At 43.0% G+C, this 15,265-nt stretch overlaps 1 protein-coding gene across 2 annotated transcripts; it reads right to left on the bottom strand.

Annotated features, from left to right (window-relative positions):
- Window positions 1-9: 9 nt before the first annotated feature.
- Window positions 10-15,061, bottom strand: ano5b (anoctamin 5b). Of its 2 annotated transcripts, XM_029143704.3 has the most exons (21): window positions 14,729-15,061; window positions 11,340-11,372; window positions 8,990-9,054; window positions 8,235-8,342; window positions 6,487-6,555; window positions 6,040-6,324; window positions 5,807-5,926; window positions 5,322-5,437; window positions 5,078-5,212; window positions 4,821-4,926; window positions 4,528-4,588; window positions 4,062-4,213; window positions 3,897-3,971; window positions 3,586-3,811; window positions 3,309-3,487; window positions 3,100-3,197; window positions 2,888-3,018; window positions 2,600-2,805; window positions 2,342-2,520; window positions 2,160-2,265; window positions 10-2,078 (listed from the first exon to the last, which is right to left on the bottom strand). In XM_029143704.3, exons 1-21 carry the CDS (start codon window positions 14,802-14,804, stop codon window positions 1,854-1,856), a joined length of 2,751 nt encoding a protein of 916 aa, XP_028999537.1. In that variant the 5' UTR covers window positions 14,805-15,061; the 3' UTR covers window positions 10-1,853. The 2 variants fall into 2 exon arrangements, with proteins under 2 accessions (XP_028999537.1, XP_028999538.1); XM_029143705.3 differs by lacking the exon at window positions 11,340-11,372 and having other exon boundaries at window positions 14,729-15,060.
- Window positions 15,062-15,265: the final 204 nt, after the last annotated feature.

The raw sequence follows: 15,265 nt of genomic DNA, 5'->3' as shown, positions 1-15,265 counted from the left end.
TAAATCTCGTATGATGAATAGTTTTTTTTTTTATTGTGACTCAGCAGCTCTACTGCATTCCCTTACAGTAGTCTACAGACAACAGAACATGTAACAGACAAAATTTTTACAGAGCCAATCATGCACATCAAACCAGGGAAAAGAAGTACTCTATCGATTAGAAGCATATCACATGATATGAAACTGATTTTAAATTCATGTAGGAAAAGGTCAATATGAAGCCATAGAAAAACAAGTAAACAAAGACATTTAAGGCATTTGTTTAGAAATTCATCATGTACACGTCTGACATTAGCGGACTGCAGGAACAGCTCATGCTCATGAAACATAAAGGTGTTAAATCCTGAGAGCTGAATGAATCCTTACTTTTTGACCGTAGGATATAATTTGATGGGAATCTGTGACATGAATCACGAAGAAGTTTAAACACAAACACAGAAGGATTCAAATACATTAAGGCTAATAAATGCTATAATGTATCAGTTACAGTAAATGGTTTATCTGATGAATATGAGACATACAGTACTGATTTCTGTCTACAGGAGAGTGTGTAGCATGAGATTTTTTTAATATGAACCCCTAACAAATAATAGTCAGTATATCAGTATAAATAACAGTTTGAATGAATACTGCTTGTTGACTATTTGTCATGACAAATGGTACAAAATAAGGTAATAGATAATAGAAGTACAGCAATACAAAGAGGATTATGATGGAATATTCTTAATAAAAATGATGAAATGCAGATCAATAATTTAATTGCACCACAACTCCTTTAAATAGATCAGATGTTCTCCTTAGCTACATTTTTCAGACAGAGTAAGTACACATTTCACAACTAGTGAGTAAAATGGCTTCTGTTTGCTATATATCAGAGTAATTAAATAGTATTGTTAGTAATAATAGTTTTTGTTAGTTTGGAAGAGCTGCCACATAAATAAAACATACAGACCAGCCACAAAGCGTATTTAAGCAGAATTTCAGCGAGATATAAGTGTTTCCTTCATGTACTCTGTTCCCTTGATAAAAATTCTCTGTAATTGGTCCCATAGCAAGTCAGAAGTACACTTTACTGATGAGGCATGATGAGTCTGCAGCTTCTGTCCAGCCATATTACTGCTACAGTCCCTAAACCAGATGCACTGGGTGGAGTGACACCACACGTCGCATGTGGCTGCAGTTTAGTGGAGGTACATGGTTTACAAATGCACAGTTTTAAAGGCCTTTTGCCCGAATAGAATAGAATTACCTAAGATAAGTGCTGAATCCCAGCTACAGTATGTTTCAGGGTAACGAAACAATACTGTAAGCAGACAAGCTTAAATGGTCACCAAACATGGTGAAGCTGTTGGAGGAATAAGCACTGAACATTTATTTCTGTTAATATACATGGAATAATAAATTATTCCATGTCTCGTGTTTTGAAACCTTTTTGTATTTGAATAGTGTTTTCAACATTCATAGTTCAGTTAATTCACCTTCAATTGGCTCTTTCAGGGTTATTTTACCCAAACATGAGCACATAGAGACACATTTAGACTCAAAGGAAGAGCTTAGAAGACATTGCACTGGAAATGGAGCAATCTGCAGATATACTTCTGCTCCCTGCTTTCATCCCAACATTTATATGGCACATACAGTATAATTTATGTTTCATGTACAGTACAGAGTGAAATGTTGCATGTCATTTTTTGTCGCCCCATAATACACCTTAAATATGAGATTACATCTTAACAGATGATGAAGCCCATTGAGAATGAAAAGGTAATTATGTTTTTCCTCCAAAGACAGAAGCCCTTGTATTTTACTGTTCTCAGTGAGGAGACGCGTCCCGTCCTGCTGTGACGCAGGGGCTACAGGCACTCAGACAACACTTCATGCTTGTCTGTCGTCAAAGACATTTCTGACGCAGGCTCGGTCATGAAACTGGCACTCAGCTGGAGCTTGAGCCTCTCCACATCGTAGTTGTGCAGGTACTCTTGAATCAGGTAGCGCTCCCGTTTGATGCGCGCCTTCACGTCTGACGGCACGTCCGGGATCATCCACGCCACGAAGAACTTCACCACGAAGACCACGTGCTGCAAGGACATATCACAATTATGTTACTCTGAGCACTCAGCCTTTAGGCACGAAGCAGGGAAAGGAAGGCATCGTCCTACCTCCATGATAATAATGAAGGCCATTTTGGCAGCCAGAATGTGCCAGAACTGCATGGTGTGAGTGTACTGTTTGTGGTGGCCTGGAGGGTAACGGTAGTCGCGATATCTGTACAAAACAACATCAGTGAATCATCAGACAAAATGAATGTGTGAGCCAGTAGTATAAGATGCATGTGCAGCACCTGCAGATGGTGGAGTTATCAAACCAGTTGTCTTCGGGCCTGTTGTGCATAGGTATCTGTGAGATGTGGAAGAACGACAGGCTGTCGTTGACGTAGCCCTGCATGCTGCTGTTCTTACTGTAGGCGTACAGGTAGACCATACGGGGGATCATGTCTGAGGTGAACGCCATGATGAAAGCCTGAAACAAGAGTACGTTTAAAAAGCTGCCAACGCAATGTTGCCGAATAAATGTCGCCGCCTTTATTTTCTGGACTCACATTGGTAACAACAGACAGAATGGCCACGGCGTTGAGGATCTCCAGCCACGCCCCGATGTTCCGTGCCTTAGATGCCACCGGCCGGCGGAACTGGGTGGTGAACTTCCACGCGTCCACCCTGATCTCCAGGATGTTGTTGAACAGCGCCAGGAGCGGCGCCAGAGGGAACGAGGCCACAAACAGGGTGATGAAGCCGAACTGGATCACTGAAACGACGGGGAGAGTGAGCCGCACACCCGTAAACGTGTCGCTTCCCTGAATGACGGCAGCAGGTAACTGTAACCTCACCCATCTCCAGGTACTCGTAGAACAATCCCAGCTGGGTGAAGTTCTGCAGGATGTGGTCCTGCTCCCAGCGACTGTAGTGGTTCTCAGGATGGTGACGCCTCCCTCTGCTGCTCCACCAGTTACGCATCAACCTGTACAGGAATGGTTTGTGGCACTGAAGACATTGTCTTGCAGTGGTTTATCATTATTGTGTATAATAGTGAAGGACTCACGGCAGCAGGGCTTCCTGGATGTTTCCCCACAACTGTTTGCCAACCATGACGATCACCAGCTGCGTGGTGAGTTCAATCAAACAGCCTCCAGGGTCACACTATGACACAAAGAGGGTTTAACACTTATTTACATTGCTAATCAAGTTCATCACTGGATTTAAATACGTCTTTCAGTTTTGTAGACAGCGTAGGGCTAGAAAGGATCTCACCTCCTCGTTCCTCAGATTGGTCCATTTGCCAAACATGTATGAATATTTACCAGGATAACCCACAAATTTGCCTTTGAAGAAGGCTACGTAGAAACAGGAGGAATAGTAGTTGACGAACTGGAACATGAACATCTTCGTGGTCAACCTGTTCTCGTACTCCAGGTGGGTTTTGGGGATTTCTGCAGTAGATTTGGAAAAAAATAGTGACAAACGACAAAATGATTGAGATGAGACCTACAGCCTCAAACATTCATTACTTGTATACAGTCCTACTGACCCATATCAGTGATCCAAATGGCCACGCGCTCATAGAAAAAGTTGAGGATCATGATGGTGATGAAGTTGATGCAGGAAGCAGTGACGGACGTCGCTAGCTGTGGAGTGATGAACCGTCCCACCAGCTGGATCCTCCTCATAGGGTCTTTGATGACACTCGCAAAGGACGCGTACACGGCGAGTCTGTATGCTATGACCCCGATAATGCAGGCCACGATCAGAGAAGTCTGTGGAGAGCACACGCATTCAGCAAACAGCTGCTGACGGTATGTGACCGTGTGGACGACGCGACGCAGGTGAATGTGCAGTTACCCAGAAAAGAACGGTGGCCGCAGAGAAGCAGTAGCGAGCACACTTGCTAGTCACAGGGAGGTATGGTTCCATTTCCTGAAAGGTTTGTATTTTAATGCTGTCAGACATTTGCAAACTACACAGTGCATCTTTTTCCCCGTTAATGGTCAGTAAGTGGAAAGGCACCTGAGTGATCTTGTTTAATCTCCTGTGAGTGCATTTGATCTCAAACTCTGGCCGCATTTGCAGCTGTTGCTGCTCTTCTTCAAAGTCCACCAAGTCCCACTCGTACTCCAGTCGGGCCTGGCGCCGCTTCCACAACTCCAGAAACAGAGTTACTGTCAAATACATTCACAGAGTTACAGTTTTACTGTTAACGTCATGTGGCTTGTGCAGTGACTCTATTTTGTGGACTGTTCTGCTGCACTCGCGTCTTTGCTAACCAATGTGCACGACACCCGTTTTCAGCTACTCTGGACCCACACCGTAGTGGACAAGCTGTCCGGTTCTAACATAATTGTTCTGGCAGGTGGTTCTATGGTGAAGCAATATGGACAAAGGTCGGCGCTTCGGTGTGAAAAGCTCTAATGGTGAAAATCTGTCTGCACTGGCTCGTTTACACAGGTTAAAAACAGCAGAGACTGACACTTACCCCAAATCCCCATGAATATGGCAAAGAATACTGTTCCCTCATTATCAAACAGATGGGATTGCTGGAAGACAGAATATGGAAAGGTTATGTTTCTTACAGACGCAGAGGAAGCGACACGCCGAGCGCAAGCACGGTGACATGCTGCTTCCTCAGCAGGACACTTTAAGTCCTCTGCTTATCTGTCATGATTATGAGTTCAACGCAAACGCTTTACTCGTCATGAGAGGGGAAGTAACTTAACCCCCACATCGTCTTTGGTTTTAAATCTATGTATGAAATATGAAATATTTTACCCAAGATGAGAGACAAGTGGAGTTGAGCTTCCAGAAAGTGCATTTTTTGTCACAGAGCGGACACATCAGGATGCTGCCTCCAACCTCAGCGTCACAGATTTCTTTGCTGAAAACACACAATTCATCATAAAGGGCTGAACAACACAGAGTCAACCAGCAGGACGGTAGCTCTCGAGGACCAGGCATTATAAAGGCAGCTGGCTGTACAGTAGCGTTGTGGGGAGCACAGCTCACTTATGCCCCCTGGTGGTACAAACCTGGATATGTTGTCATCATAACTGAGAACTCCATAGACGAAACATATGAAGCCCATGACAGCAGCAAAGAACAGCATCTCTGTGTAGAAGCCCAGCCAAGCAAAGTAGATCCCAATCTTCTCCCCGTAGTACTTTCTGCAACCAAAGTCCATAATTACAGTGACAGTTTAACAGAAATCAGCCGCCAATGTTTGAATCCTGTCTGAAAACGACTCAGGATATCGTGGAGGAATTTCCTGATCACCTGATGAGGTTTAGAGGCTGCTCCTTGTAAAAAATGAGGAATCGTGCCCAGTGTTTGTACAAGTTGTAGCGTTCGCTCTCACATTCAGCATTTCTGGCTCTTTTCCAGTATCGACACTGAAATGAAAACGGTGATTTTGTGAACGGATTTGTAGGCAATTGAAAATAATGGTAACAAATTGAGACTGTGCACATTGAGGTTTGAGACTAAAAAGTGTAAAATAGACACAAATGTACTAAGTAATGAAAGCAATTAAGTGCAACTTTCAAGGTTTTGCTAAATTTTAATATTGTATAAGATGTACAAAATAATTTCTTGTAACATGTTTAGTTACTTGCTTTGCTTGACATGATGCTTTGTCATGCATCATGTCATGAATCCTAATCTGTAAAAAACAGATAGGAGTAGCAGGTGGACTTATTTTTCCCCCAGTAGATAAGGCTTATGTACAGCATCTTAAACTTAAGTAAATGACCTCTGCTTACATCATGAAGGGGAAAGGCTGCTGTGTAGGTTCCATTGTTGAGTAATCGCTTGATTCCCGTCTTCTCTTTATCTTTCCGACCCTCTTTGTGGTACGGACACCGAGCCAGGATGTAGAACACCTAACAATAAGGAAGCAAAGTCAAAATAACAGATGAAACTGGGACAAAGTAGCATAATATGTACAGTGTGAGTTTGATTGGTTGAAATCTTGTTTCTTAAAACCAACACTCACAATTCTGTTTCTTGTGGATGGTGGGAAGAACGTGTCCTTGTCATTGATGAGGTAAAAGTCGGTTTTGGTTTTGTCAAAGTGGCAGGTGAAGTAGTCCTCCTGTGGGTGCATGATGTGCTTGGGCAGGCGGAAGGGATGAGACAGCCACTCCAGCGGGGTGTCCTGACCGTGAGGGATATCGCTAACCTTGAAGGGGACCTTGATCTTTAGGATGTTGGCGTAGGTGGCCAGCACATCCCACGGAGCGTGGATCTTCAAAAAATACGTCTTTTGGTCTTTGGAGTCCTGATAGGAACATTATGAGAAGAGAAGAAACACCCCGGGTTTTACGGCAGACATTTGTGAAGAACAGTTAAAAAGCCATCCCTTTAACGCGTCTGCTGATTAAGATGCATCTCCGTTACTGTCCACTAGGTGGTGCAAGAACACCGAGCTTGAATTTCTTACTACTCGGTCTTCTGTTTCCAGCTCCAGTCCTGCTTTCTCAAGGTTGGCCTCAAACTCCCTCCTCCTCTCCTGCAGACACACACCACAGAGGTAAGAGCCACACAATCTTAGGACATTCTCTCCTTTACCTTCCTGAAGTGGAGGGTATGTGCAACAACGGGGATAATTGAAAGCAATAAGACAAAGTCTTAAAAAGGAATGTCTTGGTTATTTCTCGGTTTTCATGAATCGCAAATGCTTTCAAAATGACACCCAACTATTTTTATGTACGACAAGGCCTCTCTACTGTAGTCTAATCCAGAATATCTTATTTTATGTAAACGAGATTTCCAAAACAGTGTTTCTCTTTAAGAGCATCCTTTCTCACAGTGATGTTGAAAAACAATCTCTCTAGATTTATTACATCCACTGTAACGCCTTATTAACTTGCTAAGTTAATTCAAAATGTTGCAGCCAGAGCTCTGACTTGAATTAGCAAAGAGAGATCATGTTTCTCCTTTATTAGCTTCACTTCATTGGCTTCCTCTGTAGCACAGACTCCTTCTTCTTATGTACAAAGCACTTAATGATGAAGCTCCATCTTATCTTATGTCATCAACACAAGGCTTCGCTCTAAAAGTGCTGCTCCACTTGTGATTCCTGGGAATTCTGATTGTAAAATGGGAGGCGGAGCCTTTATCTACAGAACCAAGCTCCACTACGGTGGAACCAGCTCCGGTTCATGTCCGGAGGGCAGACATACTTCCTACTAAGCTGCTATAGATTTACAGAGATGTTGTGGGGATCATCTGTTTTCCTGTTTTTACAACCATACTCTCAACATTGTCTTTGTGTCTTTGTCTCCCTACGTAGCATTCAGAAACTAAGCTGTTTTATTTGGTTGGGTACTTTGGTACTGGTTGCTCTTTTTCTCTCCATCTCTTCTGTTGGTTTCATTTCCTCTCCATTGTGGCTTAGCTCTTGCTCAAGTGGGAATTGTTGGGTTTCTATCAAAGTCCATAGAGCTAATTGTTCTATTCACGATTGACGTCTACTATGCCAGTTTGTAAAGTGCCCACAGAAAGAGCTGCTGATGTTGCAGCCAATGAGCACAGTAATATTTTGGGTATCGCTGCACTGTGAAGCCTCCAGGTGTGAATGTGTCTGAGTAGAATGAGAAACAGAGGCCGTCAAAACGGTGAAATGTGTTGATTGGGAACCTGAATAGAAACCGAATCAGTTAAGACAAACTGTATATAAAAGGTCTGTTATGACATTTATGCTTGTGCTTATGTAGCTACAGTGTATGATGTCCTCTACTTTAGTTTCCTTTAACACAGAGTGAAATGCTGTTCACTGAGTGGGAAACTACCTTAAGGGAGGAACAGGCTTTGATACCGGACCTGCACAGTATGAGGAATTTCCCAGGAGTCCCATTTGTCAAACACTTGGACATGTTTCTGTGTTTGCAGCGCTTCTTTATCAGTTGCTCTGGTCACATTTTCTGAAAATGAGTACTTCAGGAGAAAAAAATGCTAAATCTGTGCGTCGCAAAGAATTTCTAGTCACAAAGGTTGTGTGTGTGTGTGTGTGTGTGGGGGGGGGGGGGGGGGGGGGGGGGGGGGAAACAAAAAAAAAACTGAATCTCACTTCTTCTTTATATTTCCATGTGTTCCTGTTGTGGATATGAATGGCGTAATAATGACAGCGTCACTGTTAGTCACTGACCACACAGTCAAATGCTGAGTAGTCACTGACGCCAACTTTACCTGTTTCTTCTCTCCATCTTTGTCTTCGACATAAGACAACACAAAGTCTATCCTTCGTACTCCGTCTCTGAAGAACACGGTGTCCGTGCTGGGACGCAGCCTCTCTGTCTGCAAAAGAAACAACGGGGAGAAAAATTACCTGGTTTCAGTAGCTTTTCTACAGTGTGCCGTGAAGGCAAAGTAACATGCAATGTTTGTCTCTTACAACAAAAAAACAGATCCATTCATCTTGGAGAGAAACTCAAAGAGACCAGACTTTCCTGTTACATTAAATATATTAAAAACAGATCTATATATAGACTTGTGATTTCAGAATTAGACATTTTTTTGTCAACATAGAGCAGTAATAATGATTTCAAAGAGAAAGGGAAAAAACACCCATAATGCAAAGGGTTAACAAACCCTTTGTGTTGAGCAGTTTACTGAACCCCAGCCAGCTTGTTTATCAGACTAATGCAGCTTTTTGTAAAAATGATGTGAACACTGTTATTTGATGTTGTATTTAATCATGTCCTAAATTAATGAGAACATTAAAACAGGTGAACGGGAAAGTGTTGTCAGTATGAAAACATCAGCTCATGGGACCTTAGTGGCATAATGACAAACCAGATGCTGACTGTTAATTATAAAAAACATGTTTTTATGTCACTCACTACAGACACATATCAGTCGTCTTATATCTTCATGAAGCAAAACAAAAAAACAAGAGTAAACAGTGTATTTTAAAAGCCCTCATACTGTTAATGAGAACTCACCTCTGTGTTTCCAGGCAAAGTCTCTTTTTCAGATAGTGAATTCACACCATTTCCATTGTTGTCATCTGCAAACGAAATGTAAAGTACAGAATGGGAAGAAGCAAGTACATGAGTTCATACCAAGCTGTACTTTATGTAGGAGGGTGATATTTGGAAAAGCACAGAAAAGCTTAATTATGCCTGTTGTGACAACAACAACAGAGAGCTACTACAGTGCAAGTATTGGTTAATATCCGTGTGTGTCGTGTGTATGTGAATGAATCATAATACACAGTGTTTGTACAGCATGAGGACAGTTCTGGTAAACCTCCTGTAGTGTGGAAAACCTCATCCGCTTGCATTCAGTCCATGATATGATACAATTCCATTATTCTAGTTGTTAGATGTAAGTGGTAAAAACTAATGGATAGCTGGTGTATATATGGATACTGTATAAGCCTTTTGCCACAATATAATGTTTTGCTGGGTCATGTGTCCAGCAGGAAGCAACGTGTGTAAATACCGCATGCGGTCGGCCTAACTTCATAAACGCTTTAGAAATGCAGCAGGCCTTCTCCTCAGTCGACTCCACCGCAAGACAGGATAATTACAGGGTTCACTGAAAGACCAAACTACGCCTGGAAGAGTAGTCAGACGGCCAATAACTGTTATGGCTGCGTCTCGGACGTATTCAACAAGGGCCCAATAAAAATCCAGTATCTTGGCAACATCAGCCGATAAAGACTCTTGGTCCAGCAATAAATGCTTATAAGAGCTGAGAGACAGGTGAACAACACAAAGGCAGCAGCACATGTATGTATAAGTGTAGGTCTCACGGTGGACAGTGAGAATATCATTGACAGAATGACAATGACAATAATGACTCTAAGCAAACAGACATGTACATGCACACATCTCCTGCAGTGCCCCTCTCTGGCAGACTCTGGCACAGGGAATGTGATCACGGCCTGATTGTCTGAACTCCTCAGTGGTGGGACAGCCGTGGTTCCTGTCCAGGGGGGGGGGGGGTGCAGCATGCATTTCTGTAATCAGCCGTGGGGAGAGACGGCGGATGCGGGTGCTGCTGCCACATGTGACTGACGCAGGCACCGGACGGACAGCGGTGTGAGCCAATGGGAGACTGAGGTGGCCCCATGTGGAAATGCTCACTAGAAAGGAATGAAAATATGCCATGAGTTGGACCTCAGGAATCCCAGAGGTGTAAACAGAAAGTGTGATTCTTCTACTGTAGGTGCGTGGGACGCATCAGTGGCTGTGCAGCTACGTTTAGCTTTCCTCAGCAGCCTCTTTTTATTGTCTCATGTCTGGTCGTACTCCAAATGTGTACAGGCACTTATCAGATTCCAGCTTGAGCAAACAAAAGCAACGGCTGTGTGTTATTTCTGGACAAGGGTCATATTATAGTTCTGAACTGAGCAGCAGCAGATCCCTCCAGTATAAACAAATAAATGCTCGCTGTCTTAAAGCCACTGCTGAGCATTCAATTCACATGATCGTTCATTCATGCTAAATTACTCCAGCAGCTTGGAATGAGCAAATGAACTACATGCACTGTTTTCTAACCTAATTAAAAGTTACTGCTGTCTATTTACAGTAGCTGTGATTTTGTCTCCCACCCAGAGAATGCCAACTTACAGAAAGTCTATGTCAGCCCTCTGTCCTCTGAACTAAAGCGACACTTTTAACCAGTGTAAAAGAGGGAATTACTGTCCCAAATGAACAGCTGGTCAGAGAGGTATCAAATACAACATCTGTTAAGAGCTCACATACTGTAATAACAGTACCGAGCTATTTTTAATCCCATTACACACTGAAACATATGGCGAAGGACGAAAAATAATAGCGCACACTTAACCTCAGGACAGAAGAGTTAGTCGCGCTCATAATTTGTGTGGAGAAATCTAAAGATGCCTCCTTTTTGGTTAAAGACAGACTGGACTAAGACAGCAGTCATTCCCCCTGTGAGGCCTGCATTTACCATTGAGTGTTTAGCCCTGAAACTGCAGCTAATCAATAGACTCTACAATAAGGCAGATTAATGTGTAAGTGCAACATCTACCGGTGTAGCAGCGATGAAGGAGCAGCCTCTGCAGTATTCATGCATCGATGTTGATTTGATGCTCTAATCGTGAACACACTGTGATGAACGATTCTTTTCAAGGACCCAGCCTCTACCAGTACAAGCAGACGCTCAGACAGATGTTGAAGGAGCAGATACAGAGATGTGGTCCACTGCTGGACCATTCAGCTAATGAGAGTGGGAACGGATAGAAAGCGAAGGTGCAGATGATGCTGACGGTGAGCGGGCGGACAGGCGTCGTAAGCAGCCTCAGCTTTGCCCATACAGTACCTGAGTGCAGGTTTATCCTGAATGCGGTCAACACTGCAGGAACAGACAGACACGGGTTAAAACGTAGGATTTAACTAGGTGTGCATGCAGGTGAACGTGCTGTGTTAGTAGACACAGAGGGTCTCGTATGTAGAGGAACGCACTCTGGGACCATTTAGACAGATTAAGGGAACTCAGAGGCATGTTGCCGCTTGTGGCCTCAAAACTGCTGATCATGTTTTTCTTGAAGTACATTGGATTCACTAAGAAGCCAAACTGTTTTTCCCTGTGACTCAAGCAGGCTGCGTGGGTGTGTGCTGTCTGAGAAAAAGCATCAATAACAGCCACATCATAGGGTATTGTGTAGGTCGTCTCCGAAAGGCTGCCACTGAGTCACTTCTGACACAGATGCACATATTTCTTTAACACAATGAAACTGTTCAGTGCCCTGGTCTGGGCTGCACTTCAACAAATACAGAGTAATTGGGCACCGGAAACGAATATCACATTATACTAGCGTTCATTCTCAGGAGAAGTGATACCAACATGACACCAGTCCTGCAGCTTCCCTCTAGGTGAGGAATGCCAGATGGATCAGAAACAAAAGGCCCGGCTGAACTGCATCTACACATTTATAAAATATAGATGATGGAGCTCCGTGCTCTGCTCTAAATATAACAGGTCACACTGAAGATCATCTACTGTATACAACACCAAGCGAGACAAAGCCCAAGAAGTACCCAGTAGGGCCAGGCCCAGCAGTGGAAGCAAAACATCCTGAACAACAACGAGGCCGAGTCGACAAAACATCCTCTACAGTATCTCTCCCAACCCGTTTCCTGCTACACAGAACACGAACAATTCTCACAGATTCCCATTCAAATATGAAGCTCATGAAGTTCTGAAGTTAAATCAGAAAGCAGAAAATATACACTGATTACATGATCTTCATTGGTAAATGAAGTAAACATGCACATTTCCATATTTGGTCTATTCCTTTTTGGCTTCTATTGTGTTATAAATACAGTATAACAACAACAACGTTTTATGTGTAACAATACATATTAAGTGTAGCTTTTTGTGTTTTTGTTGTTGTATTATCATCAGGAATAAAGGTTTACTTTGTCATCGTCAGGACGCTGTTCTCTAGGAAGGGGACGTGTCTTGACAACTCCCGGGGGCCTGAAGAGTACAAAGATAATGTAACAGTTGTGGAGGGTCGAGATAATGAATTATCTTCATAAGACACACCACGCCACTGTGAATGTTTGAGGAAGAGAGTGTCCACATCCTGACACACAGAGCAGTGTTTTTGCCGCATGTCGGCTGATCAGCCCAGTTATCGGTTATTCTGATCAAAGTCAGGCCTGATGACAGAAACGTGGGTTTCTGTTTGTCTGTGAGGAGAATAATTCATGACTCAGCGTTTACCAGGAAGCACTGTAAGGATAATGACACATACAACGTATAGAATAGCTTAGTGTACATGTATGTTTTTGCTCATCTCTTGTTTCAAGTCCAAGTGGCAGTCTAGGCCAAGGGCCAGTGAAACAGGCTGAAGCTAAACTGAGAAAATTGCATATACAAATAAAAGAAATCTTAAAAGAAATCTTGGCACAGTAACAAAAGAATAATCCTAAACATTTCTGTTCTACTTATTCTCCTGGTGAGAATTGTGGTTGATGTCCGTATCTTACTGTACAATAATTCCTCCATGTGAAGGGCTAAGACAATTATGAGGCCTGTTTCCTAGCAACTCTATGGCCCTGGTTCACCCCTGACTGACGGATGACTTCATCAGCAGCAGATTTCAGAGCGAGATTACCTTTAATGGAAACCCCCCCCTAAATATGTGGAAACGTGAGTTATATGATAAGAGCTGCTGTCTAAGAGTGTAATTTATAATATGAAAAGGATTCAATGGAACAGAGATGACCCCATTAACGACATACTGGTACATACTGTAGTACTGCAGTATACAGTATCTGGTGTTTACATCCAGTGATAGTTGTTCAGATTTAAGAGTCTACGCATCAGTGTTTGCTGTGAACAAATGAATAGAGTTAAACGCACTTGACCAGTGGAAAGCTAACTCCCTCCCTGGTCTCTGTGGGCTTGTGTTTTGCATGTGGGCGTCCTGATAAGAACCTGCACAAAGCCTCTGCACAACAACAGCAGTCTATTGACCCAGAGCTCATCCCAGATTAACAGGCTTGTTGCTTTTACCAACGGCAAAATAAGACTACGTTAAGACTCAATTAGAACTGAGTCCAGCTGAGATTTCATCAAAGGCAAAAGGAAAGTAGATACTGCATCACCTCTTATCAGCTAGTGATACTGTAGCAGCGAGCGACCAAATGAAATGCATGCATACAAACATACTGTATGAAAATTAGATTTATGTTAGTTTGTAATCTATAACAAAAACTGCATCTGAGACACAAGATGATTAATAACAAATATTCTAGCACAAATAGAACAAAGTTTGGCTGCTTTTATGGTCAGTTTTCATAATAATGTCACATGCCTTTTAATGCTGTGTAGCTCTTTACATCTGAGTAAATACCAATCATAGCGGAGCTTCACAATCAGCTGCCAGATCACGGGACCTGCTGTCGTACTGTACCTGTCGTAACACAACTGTGCATTCTTCTGATGGGGACATCATGATGCTGCACGCAGTAATAGTTGCTTCTAGGCTGCTGTGTTTTTGTTGGAGCACGCTCGAGACAAACATGAATTATTAACCAGCTTGTCATCAGCAACAGTTGCTTTGTATGTTCAGTATGAAGGAGTTTGTGAGTAATACGAAACAACGTGGCAAAAGCAGACCTTTCAGATCTATGACTTTACAGTGAACTATTCTGCCTCAGACCTGCTTTTATACACTCATAAACACGTTGTGCTACTGACATTTCAGAACAGTGACAACACACACACAAACACCCGTGTGTTCTGATCCTTGATCTCTTCCGTTTAGCTCGTGATCGCTGCTAACTGTTCCATTAGACGCACATAATCTGGATGCTGTAGCATCTGTGACTGACATACAGTAACTCTAATTAACACAGACCCCTCCCTCAGTGTTGTTGCGCACAGTCACCGTGGACAGAATGGGAAAGTGAATATAGGAAACTGTACCTTCAGCGGCAGTTAATACAGGCTGTGGAAAAGTACACACGTCAAGTAACAACATTCAGTCAAGTAACAGTATCACACAGTGTTTTATCTAACTGGTATTTGCTGGGTTTTCTAGTGAATTTAATTATGACGTGAGGACTAATTATGACGTTATGTTCTAGAGCTGGTTTTGATTTGAAGTATCATTACTACAAAGAATGTGTACTTTGTCGGAGTACAGGTAGTTCTTTGCGTGGTCTTTAGTCAAACCACCCATACTGTTCATTTACCTGCGATCTGGACATCGCTCGCGCTCTGCAGCTCGATCAAAGTTTCGTCCTTCGCCGTTCCCGTTAATCGCTTCATGTCGAGGCGGGCGGCGTTACTGTGGAGGCTTCACCTCCTCGGCAAACTGGGGAAGGCGGTGAGGATGCCACGCTCCTGGTCCAGGCGGACCGACGAAGATCCCACCATGCAAAACCGGAAGATCTCACAGTGGAATCAACGAGCCTGGCATCGATTAAACGACAGCAGGCGGATCATGTTCATATTAAAAACCTGAACTGTAGCTCACTATCCCGGGAGCTCCGGCGGTGAGAGCGATCCACGCACATAAAGGGGAGTGGCACGGTTTTTTGTCGGCAAAATGCATATTTACGTGTAGAAAAGGTTTTTTTTCCTTTGATCTAATTACTTGCCAATTACTGAGAGGCACAACACGCAGAGCTAAAAAAAAACTCGTGAAATCTTTTGAAATAAATATTGTTTCAGGTACACGGAAAATTAAAAAACCTGGCAACAAAATAACATGGTTGGCAGACCTGTGG

Source organism: Betta splendens, chromosome 3, assembly GCF_900634795.4.
Source record: "Betta splendens chromosome 3, fBetSpl5.4, whole genome shotgun sequence".
Lineage (NCBI taxonomy): Eukaryota > Metazoa > Chordata > Actinopteri > Anabantiformes > Osphronemidae > Betta > Betta splendens.
The sequence above is the reverse complement of the archived record's forward strand: the minus strand, read 5'-3'. Positions and strand labels throughout refer to the sequence as shown.